We start from the raw sequence: 18,224 nt of genomic DNA on the forward strand, positions 1-18,224 counted from the left end.
CTCATGGCACCCTCTAAGTGTCCTCTATGTCATTTGTCACAATTTCAGCAAATAAGTGTTTATATAATTTTTTATGTTTGCTGCCCTGCTTGATTATAAGCTCTTTGAGACCAGGGACAGTTTTGGTTTCTGCTATTCCCAACCCTGAGTTCATAGGAAATTTTCAATCACTATTTACTGACAGACAATGAATAAACGGCAGCTATGCACTGGCTGACAGAAAATCAAACTTCTGTGGCAATGTTGAACAACTAATAAAAATGACAAGAATGTCCCTCTCAAAGACATGCTTTCTGCAGTGACTGTGGCTACATTACTTGTGCTCCTAAAAAGAATGAAAAACCCCATGAAGACTTGCAAGCTGACAATGTATAAAATTCAAGCCGTTTCTTTCTCAACATTATTAAAACTTCACAGCACAAAATCATCTTTAAAAAATTTATCACATATACCTTGAACCCTTTTTAATCAATCAATCCCTTGGCTATTTTGACATTTTAAGAATACACATGCTTCTTTGGGAACTCTTAGGCGTCTTCAGCTTTACACTTCATTAAGTCTTATTATCTTAACAAATACTGGAGGTGGACTTCTTGGGCTTCGAGCAGAGATGGAAAAACTAACTGGAAATACTTTCGAAGCCTCCTCACTGCCTGCCCCTCCCCACAACTTCATAAATGCTTCAAAATATACTCAAGGATTGTTTTAGTTTTGTATCTGAGAATAGAATGTAACTTAACTAAAGTAAACCATACAGAGTTTACTCAGCTGCTTCCAGATGGAAGGCATTCTGGCACAGCACACTGCATGGCCCCAGTCCACAATCGGAGCATTTCCCCTACTGCAGTAATGTGTCTTCAGTAAGTTTTCCTGGTGACAGACAAATGGATTCACTTCAACTGGGGACAATTTCACTTCACATCCTATTTGAGGGAGTGATAGGGTGTGGACGTGGGCCAGGCCCTAGGCATTCTAAAAGGGCGTACTAATTCACTCAGGGAAAATCTATTATCCAGGCAGCAGCAAAATCCTTCTGGGCTTAAGTCGAGTCTAGCTTGGCTGGGCCCTTAACATTCATTATACCCTTTGTTGATAAGAATCCCCAATTAGTCACTCTGGAAAAGGGAGGCTAAAATAGGCCATTCAAGCAAACAGCTACGTTAAAGCGGTTGGGTTCTGTGGGGTTTGGAACCATATGGGCTGTCCCTGATTTCCAGTCTCAGCTGGTATCAAGGCCAGACAGCAATCCCACAGCAGAACTGCTGACCTGCTGGGGGGATGGGGGGTGGCACTTTTCTTTATGGGGTTGGGGCTGATACTTTCAAGCGGAAGGAAAATTAAGAAGGAACAGACCCACATGGTGAACAACAACTGTGGGGATTCTAGAACTATACCACGGGGTGTAGGAGTAAGAACCAGACTACAATCTGACAGTTTTCTTCATAGGCATGTGGGGATCCAGTTGGCTTGGTGAACAGAAGAAGCTTCTAACAGTTTAATCCTAATTCTGACCTCTCTAATGGAGAAAAATAACATAATATAGTTATACATACTTATATATAATATGCTATATATACATACATATATAAAATATATAGCATATATAAAATATGCTATATATATATTTATCTGAAAAAATTCATGCCAGGTTTCTGTACCTCATTTTCATCTTTTTATATTAGGCAGATCAGAAATTTCAGTTACAAGTATTAGAATTAAAAACCCTATAACTAAGAAAGTGCACAATTAAACACATCAGTATGGATTAGGAGAAGCAGCAGACCTAGGCTGGAAACTGCAAAAGCCACTCTTCCCACACCACTGACCTGGGGCCGCTGAGTGTGGCTGTGTCTCTCACCGCCTGGGCTGTTTCTGATGCAAAATCCAGGGCGCCTGCCACTGGCTTGGTTACAGTGCCAACAAGCCCTTTTCCAAGGCCAGATATGAAACCGCTGACACCCCCTTCTGTTTTCACACCTTCCACTGTCGAAGTTATAACACTGGTCAGTCCACCAATGATACCTAGTGAAAGAGACAACGGCTGTTGTAACCTGACGAGGACAAAAGCAAAAGCATTTAAAGCCAAACCCCTTGATTATGGAATGATAACTTAAGGCCATTCCATTAATCTCTGTGCCAGAGAGGCCACAGACAGGCCAACTCACAGAAGAGGATCCTGCAGATTTGCCCATTAAGTCCAGAGTCAGAGGATATATGTTACATGTTAGTCAGAAGTAAAGTGTGCTCCAGTTCAAAAAAAAAAAAAAATCAGAGAAAAGCTGAGAGGTTAACAGTGGCCAATTTTTCGATCCCAGAACTTGGGCAGCCTACGGACGATCAGGAGAGGATACAGATAGAGGATTAAATCAACAGGAGACTAGAAAATTGGGCCTTCGTGGAAAGTTTGAAGATGATGGCATCCTATGAAATATAAGGCAGAGGCTGGGCGCAGTGGCTCACGCCCATAATCCCAGCACTTTGGGAGGCTGCGGCGGGCAGATCACGAGGTCAAGAGATCAAGACCATCCTGGCCAACATGGTGAAACCCATCTTTACTAAAAATACAAAAATTAGCTGGGCGTGGTGATGCGTGCCTGTAGTCCCAGCTACTCGGGAGGCTAAGGCAGGAGAATTGCTTGAACCCAGGAGGCAGAGGTTGCAGTGAGCCGAGATCGCACCACTGCACTCCAGTCTGGCGACCGAGTGAGACTCTGTCTCAAAAACAAAAAAAAGAAAAGAAAAGAAAAGAAAGATATTTAAGGCAGAGAGAGATAACTAAATGTAGTTGTTCCTTAGTATCCATGTGGGATTGATCCAGGATCCCCTGCAGATACAAAATCCTAGGATGCTCAAGTCCCTTACATAATGTGCTGTAGGTGTTTGCATATAACCTACACACACCGTCCTGTATACGTTAAATCACCTCTAGATTATTTATAGTAGCTAATACAATGCCCACATATCACTTCATTTGTGTGGAGTCAATACAGTATTTGAAACGTGTGGCAAATTCAAGTTTTGCTTTCTGGCACTTCGTGAAATCTTTTTTTTTCCCAAATATTTTCCATCCATGGTTGGCTGAATCTGTGGATATGGAGAGCTGATGGTATACATTTGCAGTTTTCAAAGAACACTATGGGGGTGACTGGCCAACCCCACTGGATGCTTGAAATAAGGTAAAAGCTACTGCATGCTTTGATGAAATTCGGTATCGGCGATTATATAAAACCTTCATGAAGAGCACCCCAAAAAGCTGTGAAAGCTGGCTGGGACCCTCAATGGAGTCAGTTCAAAAGACCAATCCAGGTCAAAAAGACATTGCAAACATTTTGCAAGTTGCCAGCAATGGCTGAAAACACCTTAGAAGAGGCCAGAAGCTGGCAGAGGCTGAAGAGGTCACAGTCACTGAAGGGAAGAGGCAGCCCGTCCAGGGAGCATCTCCAGGACCTGTGCCAGGGACACTCACAGGATGTTTACCCTCTGACAGTGGGGTGTGAGGAAGCTCTCTAGACTCTTCAGCTCTAGTGAGACAAATTGGTAAAGGAAACTCCTTGGGTGAGAATGTACTAACAATTCACAACATTTCTTTTGGATTCTGGGTAAATTTGCTCCAGTGAGGCAATATCGCTTTCCCAAACTTTTTTTTTTTTTTTAGAAACAGGGTGTCCGTCTATCACCCAGGCAGGAGTGCAGCGGCATGATTACCGCTTGCTGCAGCCTTAAACTCCTGGGCTCAAGCGATTCTCCCTCTAGGTCTTCCAAAGTACCGGGCTTACTGTCCTGAGCCACTGCACCCAGCCCTTTCCCAAACTTTTGCACAAAGTTTTTGGCAGAGCACACACAGAACAGGAATTCAGACTGGGACCTGAGAGACAGAACATGACTGAACCTGGGTCCAGCAAGGCCTGCAGAGAGAACTGAGCACAATTACCAGTTCTTACATCAAGGGGATTGAGTGGATTCTGGTTCTTATCACCTTCTAAAGGTCTTTTCATCCTAAGAGAAGACTCTCACTCTAGGATACTGCCTTCGTATAACCCAGAGCTCAGTGGATCCTCTTTGGATGAAGCCATTGGCTCCTGGAAAGGCTGTACATATTATAGGAACGATTCTTGATGGGAGGTGATTTTGCAACTTTGAACCAATCATGCATTTTCTCAGCACATTTGTGTGTTCATCCAGAAAGTGAGGAGAGCCATGCTCTCTCCACGTCACAAGGATGCTGGCCAGATAAAGGCCACCATACATAACAAAGCATTTTATATTCATTTAAAAAGTCTTCTAAGAGTCCAATGTACTGTCATTACCATTACTAGAAAGAATGATTAAACCTTAACCCCAAATGATTGCCCAACAGTCAACTTTTAAAATCCATAAACAAATTACTTTCAGCCAAATTTCACTTCTGGCCTGACGTCTCCTTAGGGACAGCTCCCTTTACGGTTGGGCAGCCTTAGGAAAAGCAAAGGCATTTTGATCCAAATCTCACCATTAGGAAAGCTGATAAACAAAAACTCTATTCTAAATGTGTCCTAAGCACAAATAGAAATATAATATTTTACTGTCTATATTCCTTCCTCTTCTTCCAAATGCAGAGAATTAATACTGATCAGTCTTGATATGACTCTGATAGCTTTGGATGGTTCCTAAGGATCTGGTACAAAGAGTTTAATTTACTAAGCCTTACTATGCATGAGCTATGTGCCAGGTGTCATGTGAGGTACACAAGGATAAAGGTGAAGGCAAAGTGGTCTTTCTCCCCTCCTCACATTCTCAATCTATCAGATGTACACAGCTGGTGACATACACAACCCAGATTGTGCTCTGTCATTAACTCTAACAGGGACAATCCAGCTGGGAAAATGTATTGAGTTGGGACTTATAGGCTGAGTAGGATTTTGATAGACAAGGAAATGAGGCAGAGGAGGGAGAGCAGAAGGACCATGTGTGAGCAAGGACTTGGAAGCACACCTGGGAAGCAGTACATAGCTCTGTGTGGCCAAAGTGCAGCATGGCTGAGGGATGGTGGTTGGAAAATTGGCTGGATTTATAGTTCCAAGGGCCTTGGATGCCGTACTAAGAAATTGTTAAGAAAAATGCAACAAAAGGCAAATGACTCAGAATTAAAGCATTAAAAGAATTCAAAGTCAGAGACCAAATGCATTCATGCCATCACCAACATCTCTTAGGCAAATAAATTTATAATTTTAGTGAATGCACATTTATGCAAAACTAAAAAACACCTGGGCTACAAACCTGGCCACAAATTCCCCATTTCAATTTCTTTGGAAGGAATGATCAGTAAGGAGAAGGCAGAGGTTACAATTCTAAGAGAAGTAGCAGCTACAATTCTAAGAACAGGTCTGGTTGATTACACCTTATGATACTTTGGGAACAGAAGCCAGAGAACGAAAAGGAATTGCAATGTGCACAACATTCAGAAAGCGAATGAGGAGTTCTCACCGGCTGTCGTATTTCAACTGCAAGGAGGATAAAGTAAGAGAGCTTGGAAGGCTATCAGGTACACCAACACAGGATTTCCTCTGTTCTCAGCATTTTTTTTTTTTTTTGAATTGGAGTCTTGCTCTGTTGCCAGGCTGGAGTGCAGTGGCACGATCTCAGCTCATTGCAACCTCTGCCTCCAGGGTTCGAGCAATTCTCCTGCCTCAGCCTCCCGAGTAGCTGGGACTACAGGCGTGTACCACCATGCCTGTCTAATTTTTGTATTTTTGGTAGAGACAGGGTTCCACCATGTTGGCCAGACTGGTCTCAAACTCCTGACCTCAAATGATCCACCCGCCTCAACCTCCCAAAGTGCTGGGATTACAGGATTGAGCCACTGTGCCTGGCCTAATTTTTGTATTCTTAGTAGAGGCGGGGTTTCACTGTGTTGGCCAGGCTGGTCTCAAACTCCTGACCTCATGATCCGCTCTCCTAGGCCTCCCAAAATGCTGGGATTACAAGCATGAGCCACCGCACCCGGCCCAGCTTTCTTTTTTTATAGCTGCAATCAGATTGATACAAAGGCGCCTCTGAGGACCAGCAGCAGCAGAGCCTGATGTCACCCAGGACTTACCATGAGCCAGGCCATGGATGCCGGCTACAAGGTGTTCACCACTTGTGGCTGCATGGTACCTGATGTACTCCCGCTCTGACTGATGCCGATTGTCCATCGTCTTCCCTAAGCCATCTGATAATGTTCCAGCAAACTAGAAGGAGTTAAAAGCAGGAGAAGAGTTTTAAAGTCTTAGCACTATTTTTACTATTTGAATTACTTTAAATAAATTTAAATTAAATACATTTAGATAAGCCCATGCTGGTCTGTAGTGGTGTGATCTCATCTCATCACAACCTCTGCCTCCCAGGCTCAAGTGATTCTCCTGCCTCAGGCTCCCGAGTAGCTGAGACTACAGGTGTGTACCACCACACCTGGCTAATTTTTGTATTTTTAGCAGAAATGGGGTTTCACCATGTTGGTCAGGCTAGTCTTGAACTCCTGACCTCAAGTGATCTGCCCACCTAGGCCTCCCAAAGTGCTGGGATTACAGGCGTGAGCCACTGTGCCTGGCCAATAATTTAAATATAAATAAATTTAAATATTTTAAATGCAGTTACCTATACTGTCTGCCCCAGGTGAGTGGTTCTCAAAAGGACTGGACACATACCAATTGGGGGATGCATACAATGGAGGACACTAGGCTTTGCAAAGCGACTACTAAAAATCTTTAATGACATTCACTTTCCAGAATACTACTCCAAATTTACTGAAAAAATCAGAGGTATAACAAAATAGTCTTGAGGGAGGAGAAGTGAGCTTCAGGACTGTATCATGGTAAGAACATAGGCTCTTTGCTCTAAGAATTAGTGGAATTCAAAACAGGAAATGTGTCAGATTGTTGCTTTAGGGTTTGGTGTCAAATATTTGGAGACATCAAACTCCCTCCAGTAATGCTGTCTTTCATTTATTCAATAATTACTGAGTACCTATGAGGTGCCAAGCTCCATTTGTCAAAAGCCAAAAACGAAATCGATGGAAAGATTAACAGGTTAGGTCACCGTTCATAGGAGGTGGCAGACTTGAACTCATGATTTCAAATGCAAACCCACCCTTTCCACAATTCAGAGATTTTATTTATCCTGGCATACTTTAACCAGAAAAGCTGTCTCATCCATCAAAGCTGGGATAAAAAGGACATAAAACTCTGTTTTGTCACAAGACAATCTGAAAAGGTTTAAAGTGACAGTTAATAAACCACAGAGTACTTATCTTCATCATTCAGGCATAAAAAGAGAAGGATATCAAATATATAATTAACCTTCTCAGGAAGGATCTACCAAAACAAGTGGTTTAAGTGCCAATGACCCAGGACTAACCTCCTAGAAAACTCACAGGAATGTTCCTTAGATACAAGGCTCAGGGGAAAGCCTCAAGGCAAGCTGCCTGCCTGGAAGGCCCAGGAACTGGGTGGCCATCTAGGGGCCTATTTCATTCTCCTTTGGCAAGGGGGTTAGGGTGTGTGTTACACAGATCAGATCTGCCCTGGAAACCTCAGTCATGAGGATTCTTGACACAAGTGACACGTGAGTTCTGGGCACAGAAGAGGGACTAGTGAACACAGCAGCAATTCCATGTAAAGCAACAGTTCCTGGAAGAAGCTATGGGAAGACTCATGCCTTTTACTCAGTCCAAATATTTTACAACCTAGGGCAGTGATTCCTGACCTTTCTGGAGATGTAACCCCTATCATTATTTGTTTGCTTTCTGCCTTGCCTTCCATATCACTGCCTGTCTAATGAGAGAATTAAAGTTAATGAGAATTAATAACTTCCTTTAGGACAACTGGAAACACCACACGACGCTGCAAAGCTAGCACCGTGAATCACTAAGGAGTGGCATCAGTCAGAGACCCCATCTGAGAGTTACCACAGCATAGGAGAAGGGCCACAAGCTGGGGCATCTGACCAAACTTCAGTCCTCCCTCGACCATTCTGGTAACTACATGACCCTGAGCGAGGTCACCTACCTCTGAGCCTCCTCTGCATCTGGAGAATAGCCAGAGTACCTACTTTGTCATGTGGCTGGAAGCATTCATGACAATGGCTCGGGGGCCTGGTATCTAGTTAGCATTCTTACTGTTCTTATTACTCTGCTACTAGTCCAAGGAGGAACATGCTTGCAGTGTTTGAGGGAAGCCTGTCGAAGGTTTAGAATTATGGTCATTTGCACTATAGTTCAACATAATAAAATCCTCTCTTTCCAGCAGATAAACACCAGCCTCCCAAGTAAGTTTTTGGAGTGGTACCACTTACAAAATTAGAGTGTTGGACTCTACGATTTCCAAAATCCTTTCCAGCTCTGGCACTGTGTGACCTACAACCCAAGGTAGAATGTCTTTACTAAATACTTCCTCTGAGCCCAGGACAGATTTAGGTACTGCTGAAGAACACAAACAAACAGCAGCCTTGAACCCTGCCCTCAAGAACTGACAGTCTCTTTGAGAAGGCAACAATCGTATACACAAAACAGTCAGCAGGAACCCAGGACACAAACTACACAGAAAGGAAATGTGACCTTTGTTTTGGAAAGAATCAGTAAGAGTGCCTGCTATGTTTAGAATTATGTAGGCTGCCAGCGTTCTTCAGGTTCTGGACAAAAACGTGTCTCTCTGGTGCCCCAGACGCTGTGAGAACCACAGTTATGTGACGTGTGCCCATGTCCTGTGTGTCTCCAGGGGACACATCTCCACCTGAAGAGACCCAGGAGCACCGCAGCCAATTCAGGGTCTTATTCAGGTCTTTCCTGTTTCTCTCAAGCTCTTATATTCTTTCTAAGAGCTTACATTCTCTTTCTTGGAAGACAGATAGGGTAAAGTGCTCTTTACCTATCGCTGGCAGCTAACTAGGAGGAAGTTAAAAATCCTATAATACTCCCCACCCCAAGAGAATATGGGAGAATAATCTAGGCAGAATACCCAATATCACTCCCTCTTCTTCTACTCCCATCAATTAATATCCAAAGTTGATGAGTGAGCCTATGCCAAAAGCTTAATTTCCAACTAAGTCTGCTGTGGCAGCCTCAGCTCCCCAGCACCAACTGGGTCCTGGGTGTTCTCTATACAAAGACAATGTATTGACCCAAGGAGGATGGGATGAGATGACCTAAGAGATCATTCTTCCCTCTAATGCTGGATTCTTCCATAAGATGAAGACCTTTGCCATGGAAAGGTACCTACACCTATCTCAACTTACTGTAGGACTTCTGTCTGAATTCCTGTTTCTCTGTCCATAAAAAATTGCTTATGCAAGCCAACTAGACTTGTCCTTTGCCACTTGTTAACAGTCAACCATTACAAAAGTCTTCACCCCTAGAAATACAGCTTTGAGAACCCAGAAAACTTGAGTAGATGTTGAAATCTATGATCCAACCAAACCTGTATTGATGAGTAGTTAATCAGATTTTACTGGGAAAGACGTTTTACAGAAACTAAACCAAAGCCAGCCAGATGATGGATACAGTGGTAAAGGCAGGGCCCTGGGCCAGTTCACTGCACTCTGAGTATTGAATCCAGGCTACCATAAAGCATGTGGCCTCCTTTTACTATGGAGGCATTTAGTTAGGCATCCTTAATTCTACCCCATTCCCCACCTCAGTGGGAAGGTAAGTACTGCCCAGCCATTATTTCTCCCTCAAAGACAGCAGAAAACAAGTGGGCTGTGGAGGGAGGGAATTCCAGTGGTGCTCATCATGGGTGCCCTCTGGCCTTGCTCTTCTCTGAAGCTTGGAAGCACTATTTTACCCAGGTCCTTGACTTTGAAGATGGTCATCAAAACAGGGCAGAGATACCCAAAAGAGCTACGCCATCATGTAGGGAGTGACTGGCCCAGGCCATCCTTCATGATCCCATCCTCCCACTGTCTTGTGACAAGTAAAGCCTGGAGGTAGAGGTCCAGATTATTCAGACGAAGGAGAAATGAGTCCCGATATGAGCAAGTACAAATCCACTACACATCCAGTCAACCAAGCAATCCAACATGTGCAGAAGCCCTACTTGTACGGCAGGCTAGAGACAGAGAATCAGAAATCAGAAGTGGTTTCTGTCTCTTGCCTTCAAGACCTCAGTAGGGAAGTATGGATGTGGCGTAATAGAAAGATAATCACACCTGAGTTTGAATTTTGACTGTGACACCCAACAGCTATGAGATCACAGACAAGTAACCTTTGCGGGCCTCTGTTTTCCTCCTTTTCAAAATGGGGATACAAATATTCCCTACAAAGATGCTGTAAGGATTAGGTAATACAGGTAAAGCACATAGCACAGAGCCTGATACATATGAGACATTCAATAAAAACAGTATTACGTTATCTAAACTTTGACTTCTTCATATGCAAAATGGGAATAATCAGATTCTGCAGGACTGTCTTGAGGATTCAGGGATAGTGTGCACGTAAAGCATCTGGCATGGCATATCCCCTCAGCAAAGTGGAAGCTATCTGCAGCAGGGCATAACAGCACCAGGGTGTGCTAGGCTTCTAAACTGGGAAAGCGACTAGCAAGTGGAAGGTAATCTGCAGACAATTTGTAACTCTTTGGTTATAATACCTTAACACCAGAAGGAGCATTTGCAGACTTAAGTCTGCCTACCTCATTTTGTAGCAATCTCAAGTCCACAAAATACTTAAGGCTTCAAGTGCATGTTGTTCTAGCTAAAATGAAAGGTTCCAAGGAACAAAATGTCCTTCAGAAAATCTAGTGTTACACTCACAAAGACAATGATTTTCCCCTTCCTTTCACTTCAACACATGCCATACTTGTGAATTCTGGCCACAGTCCAAAGTCATTAACTTCTATAAAGCAATATTTTCAGCAAGGGGGTCAAAATCTCAGAAGCACTTCAAGATGCCAGTTCTACTGAATAGCTAACACACACTCTGTCAACACCCTCCTTCCCAAAATAATCTCATTGTCTACACAAATGGAGACACTGCAAATTAGCGTGGGTTTGGGGCCTGGCTCCGAAGGTTAATTTTCTAAAACCGAAATTCAAGTAGACACTGGAATGGGGCAAGGGAAAAAATTCACACTGTGTTCCTCTGTTCTGTCCGATCAGTTTACCTGACCCTTTTATGATCTTCAGCAAGCATGGGGTGCCAAAGGCATTTGGCCAGTGTAACAGGAGCTGGGGCTTGAATTTCTCTCCCTTCTCTTGGGTTCTTCTTTCACAGTTATTTACCTAATGGAAATTTCCTCTTTAATATCTTTGCCTCACTGAGTAATTGCTGGTGGCAGTATCTTCCTTGTCACCAGGGAAGATGGTAACCAAATACAACAGGAAAAGAGAGAGAAGTGGCAGGACTCCATAGTGTGATGGAGAAGTTTTATATTCTTCCAAGTACAGATGCTCCTTGACTTATGATGGGATTACGTCCGGGTAAGCCCATTTTTCAGTTGAAAAGGCTGTAAGTAAAAATGAATTTCATACACCTAACATATCTAAACACGCCCGGAACACTTATATTAGCTGACAGCTGGGCGAAGTCATCTGGCAGCAGGGCCCACTGTAGAGTATTTGTTCCCTCTTCATGATCACGTGGCTAACTAGGAGCTGCGGCTGCTGCTGCCCAGCACTGCGACAGAATCGGATCACATGTCACCAGCCCAGGAAGATCAAAACTCAAAATCTGAAGTACAGTTTCTACTGAATGCATATAGCTTTTGTGTCATCGTCAAGTCAAAAAATCGTAAGTTAAACCACCACAAGTCAGAGACTATACAAGGTTGTACAGCTGCAAACCTCAGCTACCAGCACAGCTCTAATTCTAATCAGCATTGTCTGCAATAAGCTATGTCTGAACTCATAAATTTGGAAAACCCAACTATCTATTGTGCCTCTAAGTAAGGCTGCCATGAACTTTGTGGGAGTCGCCATGATGTAGTCAAACAAGCAGGAGCAAAGGAATCAAATCTTACCCCGACAGTTACCAAACACGCATGCTGGTGGAAGAGGCTTAATTTCTCTGAACCTCAGTTTATCCATCTGCTAAAATCACACACTTTCTACTGTAAGGGATTGCTCTTTTTTTTTGCTGGCTGAGTCTCACTCTGTTACCCAGGCTGGAGTGCAGTGGTGCGATCACAGCTCACTGCAACCTCCACCTCCCGGGTTCAAGCGGTTCTCATGCCTCAGCCTCCTGTAGCAGCGATTACAGTTGTGTGCCACCACGCCTGGCTAATTTTTGTATTTTTAGTAGAGACAGGGTCTCACCGTGTTGGCCAGGTTGGTCTTGAACTCCTGGCTTCATGTGATCTGCCTACCTCGGCCCCACAAGCTGCTAGGATTACAGGCATAAGCCACCGAGCCTGGCCTGCAAAGGACTGTTTTGAAGAGTTAAGAGAATAATTAATGCAAAATGTTTGGTGTAGCATTTGGCCAACACTTTTTACAAGTTTCTTAGAAGTAGTATGGGACTTTCAACTTCAGAGTCATTTTCAACTCTGCTGGTATACTACTAGGAAAACCACCTTTGAGTCATGTAGGACCTAAGTCACTTCAAAACGAAAGTCTTCACCACTGACTTCTGTTTCATACTGTCAAAATATCCACAGTTAAAAAGTATTCTGAGTGTGAGTTTTGCCTTGATGTTGAAGAACCCTTTCGTGATACTCATAAACAGAGAAGAGCTAAAGGAAAATGTGACCTGAAAAGCAGTGAATATCTATTGTTGATAAAAGGCAAACCAAACAGCTAGTCCTCACTCAGCCAAATCACGAAGGGGTGGGGAGGCTGGGAAGAGGCATTTAAAAAAAAAAAAAGGCACGGAACAAGTTGAGGTTTGGCAAGAAGGAAGCATTTCTGGATTCCAGATTTCTATCCACTAGAAGAGGAGTGCTTTTGTCTGTTTTCAGTTCTACTTGGTTATGGATTATGTATAGCCCTTAAGGCAAAGAGAAAAAAAGGGGAGGAATCCAGAAAGGGGACCCTGAATAAAAACAATACAGGCATTTTAAAGTTGGGACTGACATCCTAATTCCAGTAATATGCCTAAGCCAATGACCTTGCTTTTTTTTTTTTTTCCTGGTCTCTGGAGATCTAAAAGCCCTCCTACCCTAAGATGCACACCATGTTGCTATTTCACGGATAAACACTTATCAGGCAACAGACACTCCTTTTTCAGTTAAGAAACAAAGTTATCTAAAGCCACCCAGAATTATCTCAGCACCCAAGGTTGAAACACATGCAAGGAAGTCAGGTCTCAGGACTGTCCTGCTGTCTTAACTAACCCAAGACACACGCCTGCTGAACTGGCAAGTTTCTCTTGCTATTCTGCAACTCTGACCCAGTTGTGAACTCAGATGCTGTTTCAGATTAATCTGGAAGCTCAGAGTGGTTTGAAGCATTCCCATAATAGGATTTTGCTTTTTCCTTAAAAAGGATTGGTGGAGTATGCTATAAAGTAAAAACCGCAGAAATAAGCAGGATGTACACAGGTAGAATCAAGACAACTGATCTTCAACATAGAGAAGTCGGGGCTTAGTCAAATCCTATTTTCCCTATAGTTTTTCCACACTGATTATAAAGAATTATGAAGGAAGGATGAATCCTGAAGCCCAGCTGTGGATGGAATTGTGTCCTGCCTTTCAGCTCTTCATCAGCTAGGACCCAGTGTAGGACTTTTTGGCAGAAGGGGTGTATGCTTATGTGGAAAATGCCAGGCCCCTACTTGTCTGTTGCTGAAACCCCATGAAGCATGCAGAGGGAAGCCTGAAGACAGGTTTCCATACAGTTAGCACTGGCCATGGGGAATATGCCTTCCCACCCCATGAGAGCTCCAGTTTTGCCATCCTAACAAGGTTTTTCAATATGCATAAATAGCTTGTGCCTCAGTACTGAACCAGGAGATAGATTATAATGCAGGAAAAAAAATTCCCTCTATGGTGGTCACACCATAAAGCCTGATTTAGTAGATAACTTATTTCAACTCCAAGAAAACACACAGGCTCTCAAAAGCAGAGTCCTGATGCCAACTCTTGTCATTAGTATCAGCTGGGTGAACATTAGCAAAAGACACACTCTCTTTAGGATCAGTGTCTTCATCTACAAAACAGGGAGAACACCACCCATGGAGTTACCCACGGCGACCTTGGTTACGAAAGCACTTGGAAAAAAAACACAAATCAAAGGGTTATTACTGGAAATCCTATCCTTTCTTCCAATGAGTGCTCTCCGGCTCCCTCCTCTTTCTCCCCCACTGAATCTTGCATGTCTCATCCTAAACTACGGAAATCACCTCATGCCCATTCTGGAACAAAGGAAAGCATAAATATGTCAATTAAAATCGCAAAATACAGAACTTCAGAAATGAAACCGAACATTCCTCAACAGAAAAGAAGCTCAAGATGATCTCCTTCCTAGTCACAAGACCTCCATTCTTACAAAGTACTTTGTACTTGTTTCAAATGAATAAATATATTCACTTTAATGCCAAAGGCTTAGAAGAAAGGAGGTTGATGACATCAGAGAGAATAATCATAGATGCTGGGCACCAGTATAAGCTGAGCTTCTTGTGGCAAAAGTAAAATAGCTTTCAAGGGTTTGGAATAAGTTTTTTGAGGTTTTTAGAAAGAAATCCGTTCCCAACTATTTCTTTAAATAAATTAAGTTTTAGATGAGTGTGTAGCAGAGTAGGTAAGGGCAAACTTCCAAGTACTGAAGACCACAGCGGAACTTCTGGAATCATAAGCATCAGCCAACAACGTTCGTCATGTGCCAGCCACTGTCTTTGGGGCCTCTCATCAATGAAATATTTAACTAGCTTAATCCTCACAACAATCATGTGAGGTAGTATTATTATGCTCATTTTACAGATAAAGCTGGAAAGACCATGAGCATTTCCAGCAAAAGTCTGCTAAGTATCTATGTGTGATACTGGGTAACCTAGAGAGGTAACCCAACCATGACTTTTGCTACTGTCTTCGTAGAAAAATTCCTTCCTAAATGCCAGTGAAAATTATACAGAGATATCAGGCATATCTCTTTTCTCTCCCAAGTAGCAGAACTGACAAAGGAAGGCAGCTGACAAAAGTATATTAAAAAATTTCTGAAAAATTACATGCAAATATCTGGACAAGAAAGAGGAGTCAGGCTCCAGTGTTCTTTCTTGATCCATATCCGTAACTCAGACACCTGGCCCACTTCCATCACCCAGACCTTTCCGGAGGCCATGTGGCCTAGAATCTACTTCTTTTCCCAAAGCTACTACTCTGACAATCTGAAACAGGCCCCAAAGAAATAGGAGGCTTGGTACATGTCCGTTATGTGGATCACATCACACCACACCAGCTTACATTACTAGTATGCACCATTTATACTAGGAAGAAAGATGGAGGCCAGACTGGGGTGGAGATTGGGACCAGTGATTTCAAGAGGTGCTGTCTATGGAGGAGAGGTCTCCTCTTCCACCCCAGCTTCTTATAGGAGAATGATTTCCTGAAGGACACAGAACACCAAAGCTAAAACATTTGCTAAGTTAGAGCTGGTCTGGTCAAGCAAACTAACTCCAAAAGAAGCTACTGCTCTGGAAAGGCCTGTTTCATGTACCAGTAATGGACATATATGGAGATACAAATATATGGGGATATGGAAAGAAAGAGGACTATGGAGAGTAAGAGAACTATAGAGAGAAAGCAGGCAAAACCAACCATGCTCCTAGGGTAAAAAAAGATTTTGAAAGTTCATCTGGTTCAATCTTCATTCCTCTTGATCTTTGCCATTGTTCTTTTTTTTTTTTTCTTTTTGGAGAGCGAGTCTTGATCTGTCACCCAGGCTGGAGTGCAGTGGCATGATCTTGGCTCACTGCAACCTCAGCCTCCTAGGGTCAAGCAATTCTCCTGCCTCAGCCTCCTGAGTGACTGGGATTACAGGCACGCGACACCATGCCTGGCTAATTTTTGTATTTTTAGTACAGATGGGGTTTCACACCATGCTGGCCAGGCTGGTCTCAAACTCCTGACCTCATGATCCGCCCGCCTTGGCTCCCAAAGTGCTGGGATTACAGGTGTGAGCCACCATGTCCAGCTGATCTTTGCCAGTCTTCCGCTATTCAAAATACCCCTGACCCATCTAAGAGTAATACACCATTCACAGTGGAAACTAAGCTATTGTTTCTAACAACTAACTTTTCATGGTGGTGGGTAGGATAGACCTGCATTTTGGGAAAGCTACATATGCAAAGCTGATACTTCACTTCTAGCAATGTCCAGGGAAGTTATTTATACACAAGTGTCATGTATCTGGGTAAGACCACCAATTGGGAACCGGTCTTTAGCATCTGGGAGAACAAAGCAGTTGAACCAGTCTTTTGCGGAGGAGGTAGAATGGGAATGGGAGGTAGTTCAAATCTCAGGTACTTAAATTAAGTCCTGTCTCATTCCTTTAGAAAACTGGCTTGATCCCAGGCTCAAATGAAAGGTCAAAAGAAGGTTCTTTTAAACATGAACTCAAATGTTCCCATTTTTTTTCAGATGGGCTAAAACAGAAATAAACTTGCAGCTTAGCTACTTCCCAACAGTTCCTCAGAAACCTCTGGTCTTTGCCTAGGATTTGCCTAGGATGTCCCTTGGATTCCTCAGTGGCCTTTCAGTCGGCATTCCAACCTTTGCTATCTCTCAATCCACAAAGGGTGACCTGGGAAAGGACATTAAAAATTCACACCCATCTACTTCCAGCAGATCTGGTGTCTTGAGCCTGAATTAGTCATCTCCAGGTTAACTGATTTCAGGTCTGAAAAGTCCTGGACTATGGAAGAGAACAGAATCCACTTAACTCAACATCTGCCCTTTCCAAAGGTGGCTACACGGCCTATCCTGATGCCTTTTGTTGATTTTAAGAGAAAACCTTCAACGACTAGAAAGATAGGAAAATGAGAGATCTGGTTCAATGTATTTTTTACTTAGAAGAGAACTAATTAACCCTTGTTTATAAAAAAGATTCACCGACTTTCCTGCTTAAGCAGAACGGATTCTTCAGGACTCAGTTTCCTTAAGTCCTCTGTTGTGATTCCAGGGGTTGAAGCTGATTACTTTCTACCTCACACATACTGTCTCTGACCTCGTCTTTCTATTGTCTATCCCAAGAAAAGGAATCCTTCCTCTAGACTCTTCCCTTTAAGCATCAGGCTTTGATCCTTTCGAAAATACAAGTCCCTCTGGGAAACTCCTGCTAATATTTACCCCTCGCTGCAAATAAAAGGTTAAAAATGCAGGGGAGGTATGCATGGGGGAAAATTTAAAAACTGGGTATCTGAGGTAGAAGGAAAGAAGAAGTTTAACTCCTCTCTGGAGAAAAATAACATTGGCCAGAACCTCTAAAATCTTTCTTATACAATGTCAGGCATTCAATTAAAATTTCCAGATATGTAAGAAAACAGGACTAAATGACTGAAGACTAAGAAAAAAAATACAAGATTAATCACTGGTATAGTATGATTACTATCTTCAGAAGAAAAATAAGATGGACAGTTTTACTAGAAAACTAACATTAAGATTTTAGTAAATGGTGAAACAGCAGAGTCGACAGAATTAGCAAACTAGAAAATGAGGTAGTAAAAAATATCCATATGAAACATGAAGAAAAACCAAGGGGGTGAAAATACAGAAAAGAGCATGAGAGGTGTAAGTGACATAGTAAAAAAGGTCCAAATTCTGCATAACTGGAGTCACAGAAGGAAAAGAAAGAAAAAAAAGGGGGCAGAAACAATATTTAAAGTGACGCTGGCCAAGAGTTTCCCAAAATCGTCCAAAGACTTCACTACAAATTCAAGAAGTTCTACAAATCCCAAGCCTGAGAATCATATCAAGGCAGATTATTAATAGAAACTAAAAACAAAGAGTAAATCTTGAAGTTGTCAAAGAAAAAAAAGGACACATTACCTTTGAAGGACAAACAATAATACTGAAAGCTGTTTCAAGAGAAATGGATGGAACAACAATGGGATGATATCATAAAAGACTGAAAGAATAAACATAGTAAAAATATCTTTCAAAAATATAGGTGAAAGAAAGATGTTTCCTGAAGCTGGGCGCGGTGGCTCACACCTGTAATCCCAGCACTTTGGGATGGGCGGGCGGATCACCTGAGGTCAGGAGTTCAAGACCAGCCTGGCCAACATGGTGAAACCCTGTCTCTAAAAAAATATACAAGTTAGCCGGGCACGATGGCGGGTGCCT

At 42.7% G+C, this 18,224-nt stretch overlaps 1 protein-coding gene across 12 annotated transcripts in view; it reads right to left on the minus strand.

Annotated features, from left to right (window-relative positions):
* VPS13D (vacuolar protein sorting 13 homolog D) overlaps positions 1-18,224 on the minus strand; it is a 283,384-nt gene that overhangs the window by 49,800 nt on the left and 215,360 nt on the right. For all 12 annotated transcript variants that reach the window (XM_063785968.1, XM_001145053.7, XM_009448445.5 and 9 more), the window contains 2 exons: positions 6,077-6,209; positions 1,827-2,022 (listed from right to left, as the gene is read on the minus strand). In XM_063785968.1, coding sequence (XP_063642038.1) covers positions 1,827-2,022; positions 6,077-6,209 — 329 coding nt within the window. The remainder of the gene's footprint in view (positions 1-1,826; positions 2,023-6,076; positions 6,210-18,224) is intronic.

Source organism: Pan troglodytes, chromosome 1, assembly GCF_028858775.2.
Source record: "Pan troglodytes isolate AG18354 chromosome 1, NHGRI_mPanTro3-v2.0_pri, whole genome shotgun sequence".
In the NCBI taxonomy this organism is placed as follows: domain Eukaryota; kingdom Metazoa; phylum Chordata; class Mammalia; order Primates; family Hominidae; genus Pan; species Pan troglodytes.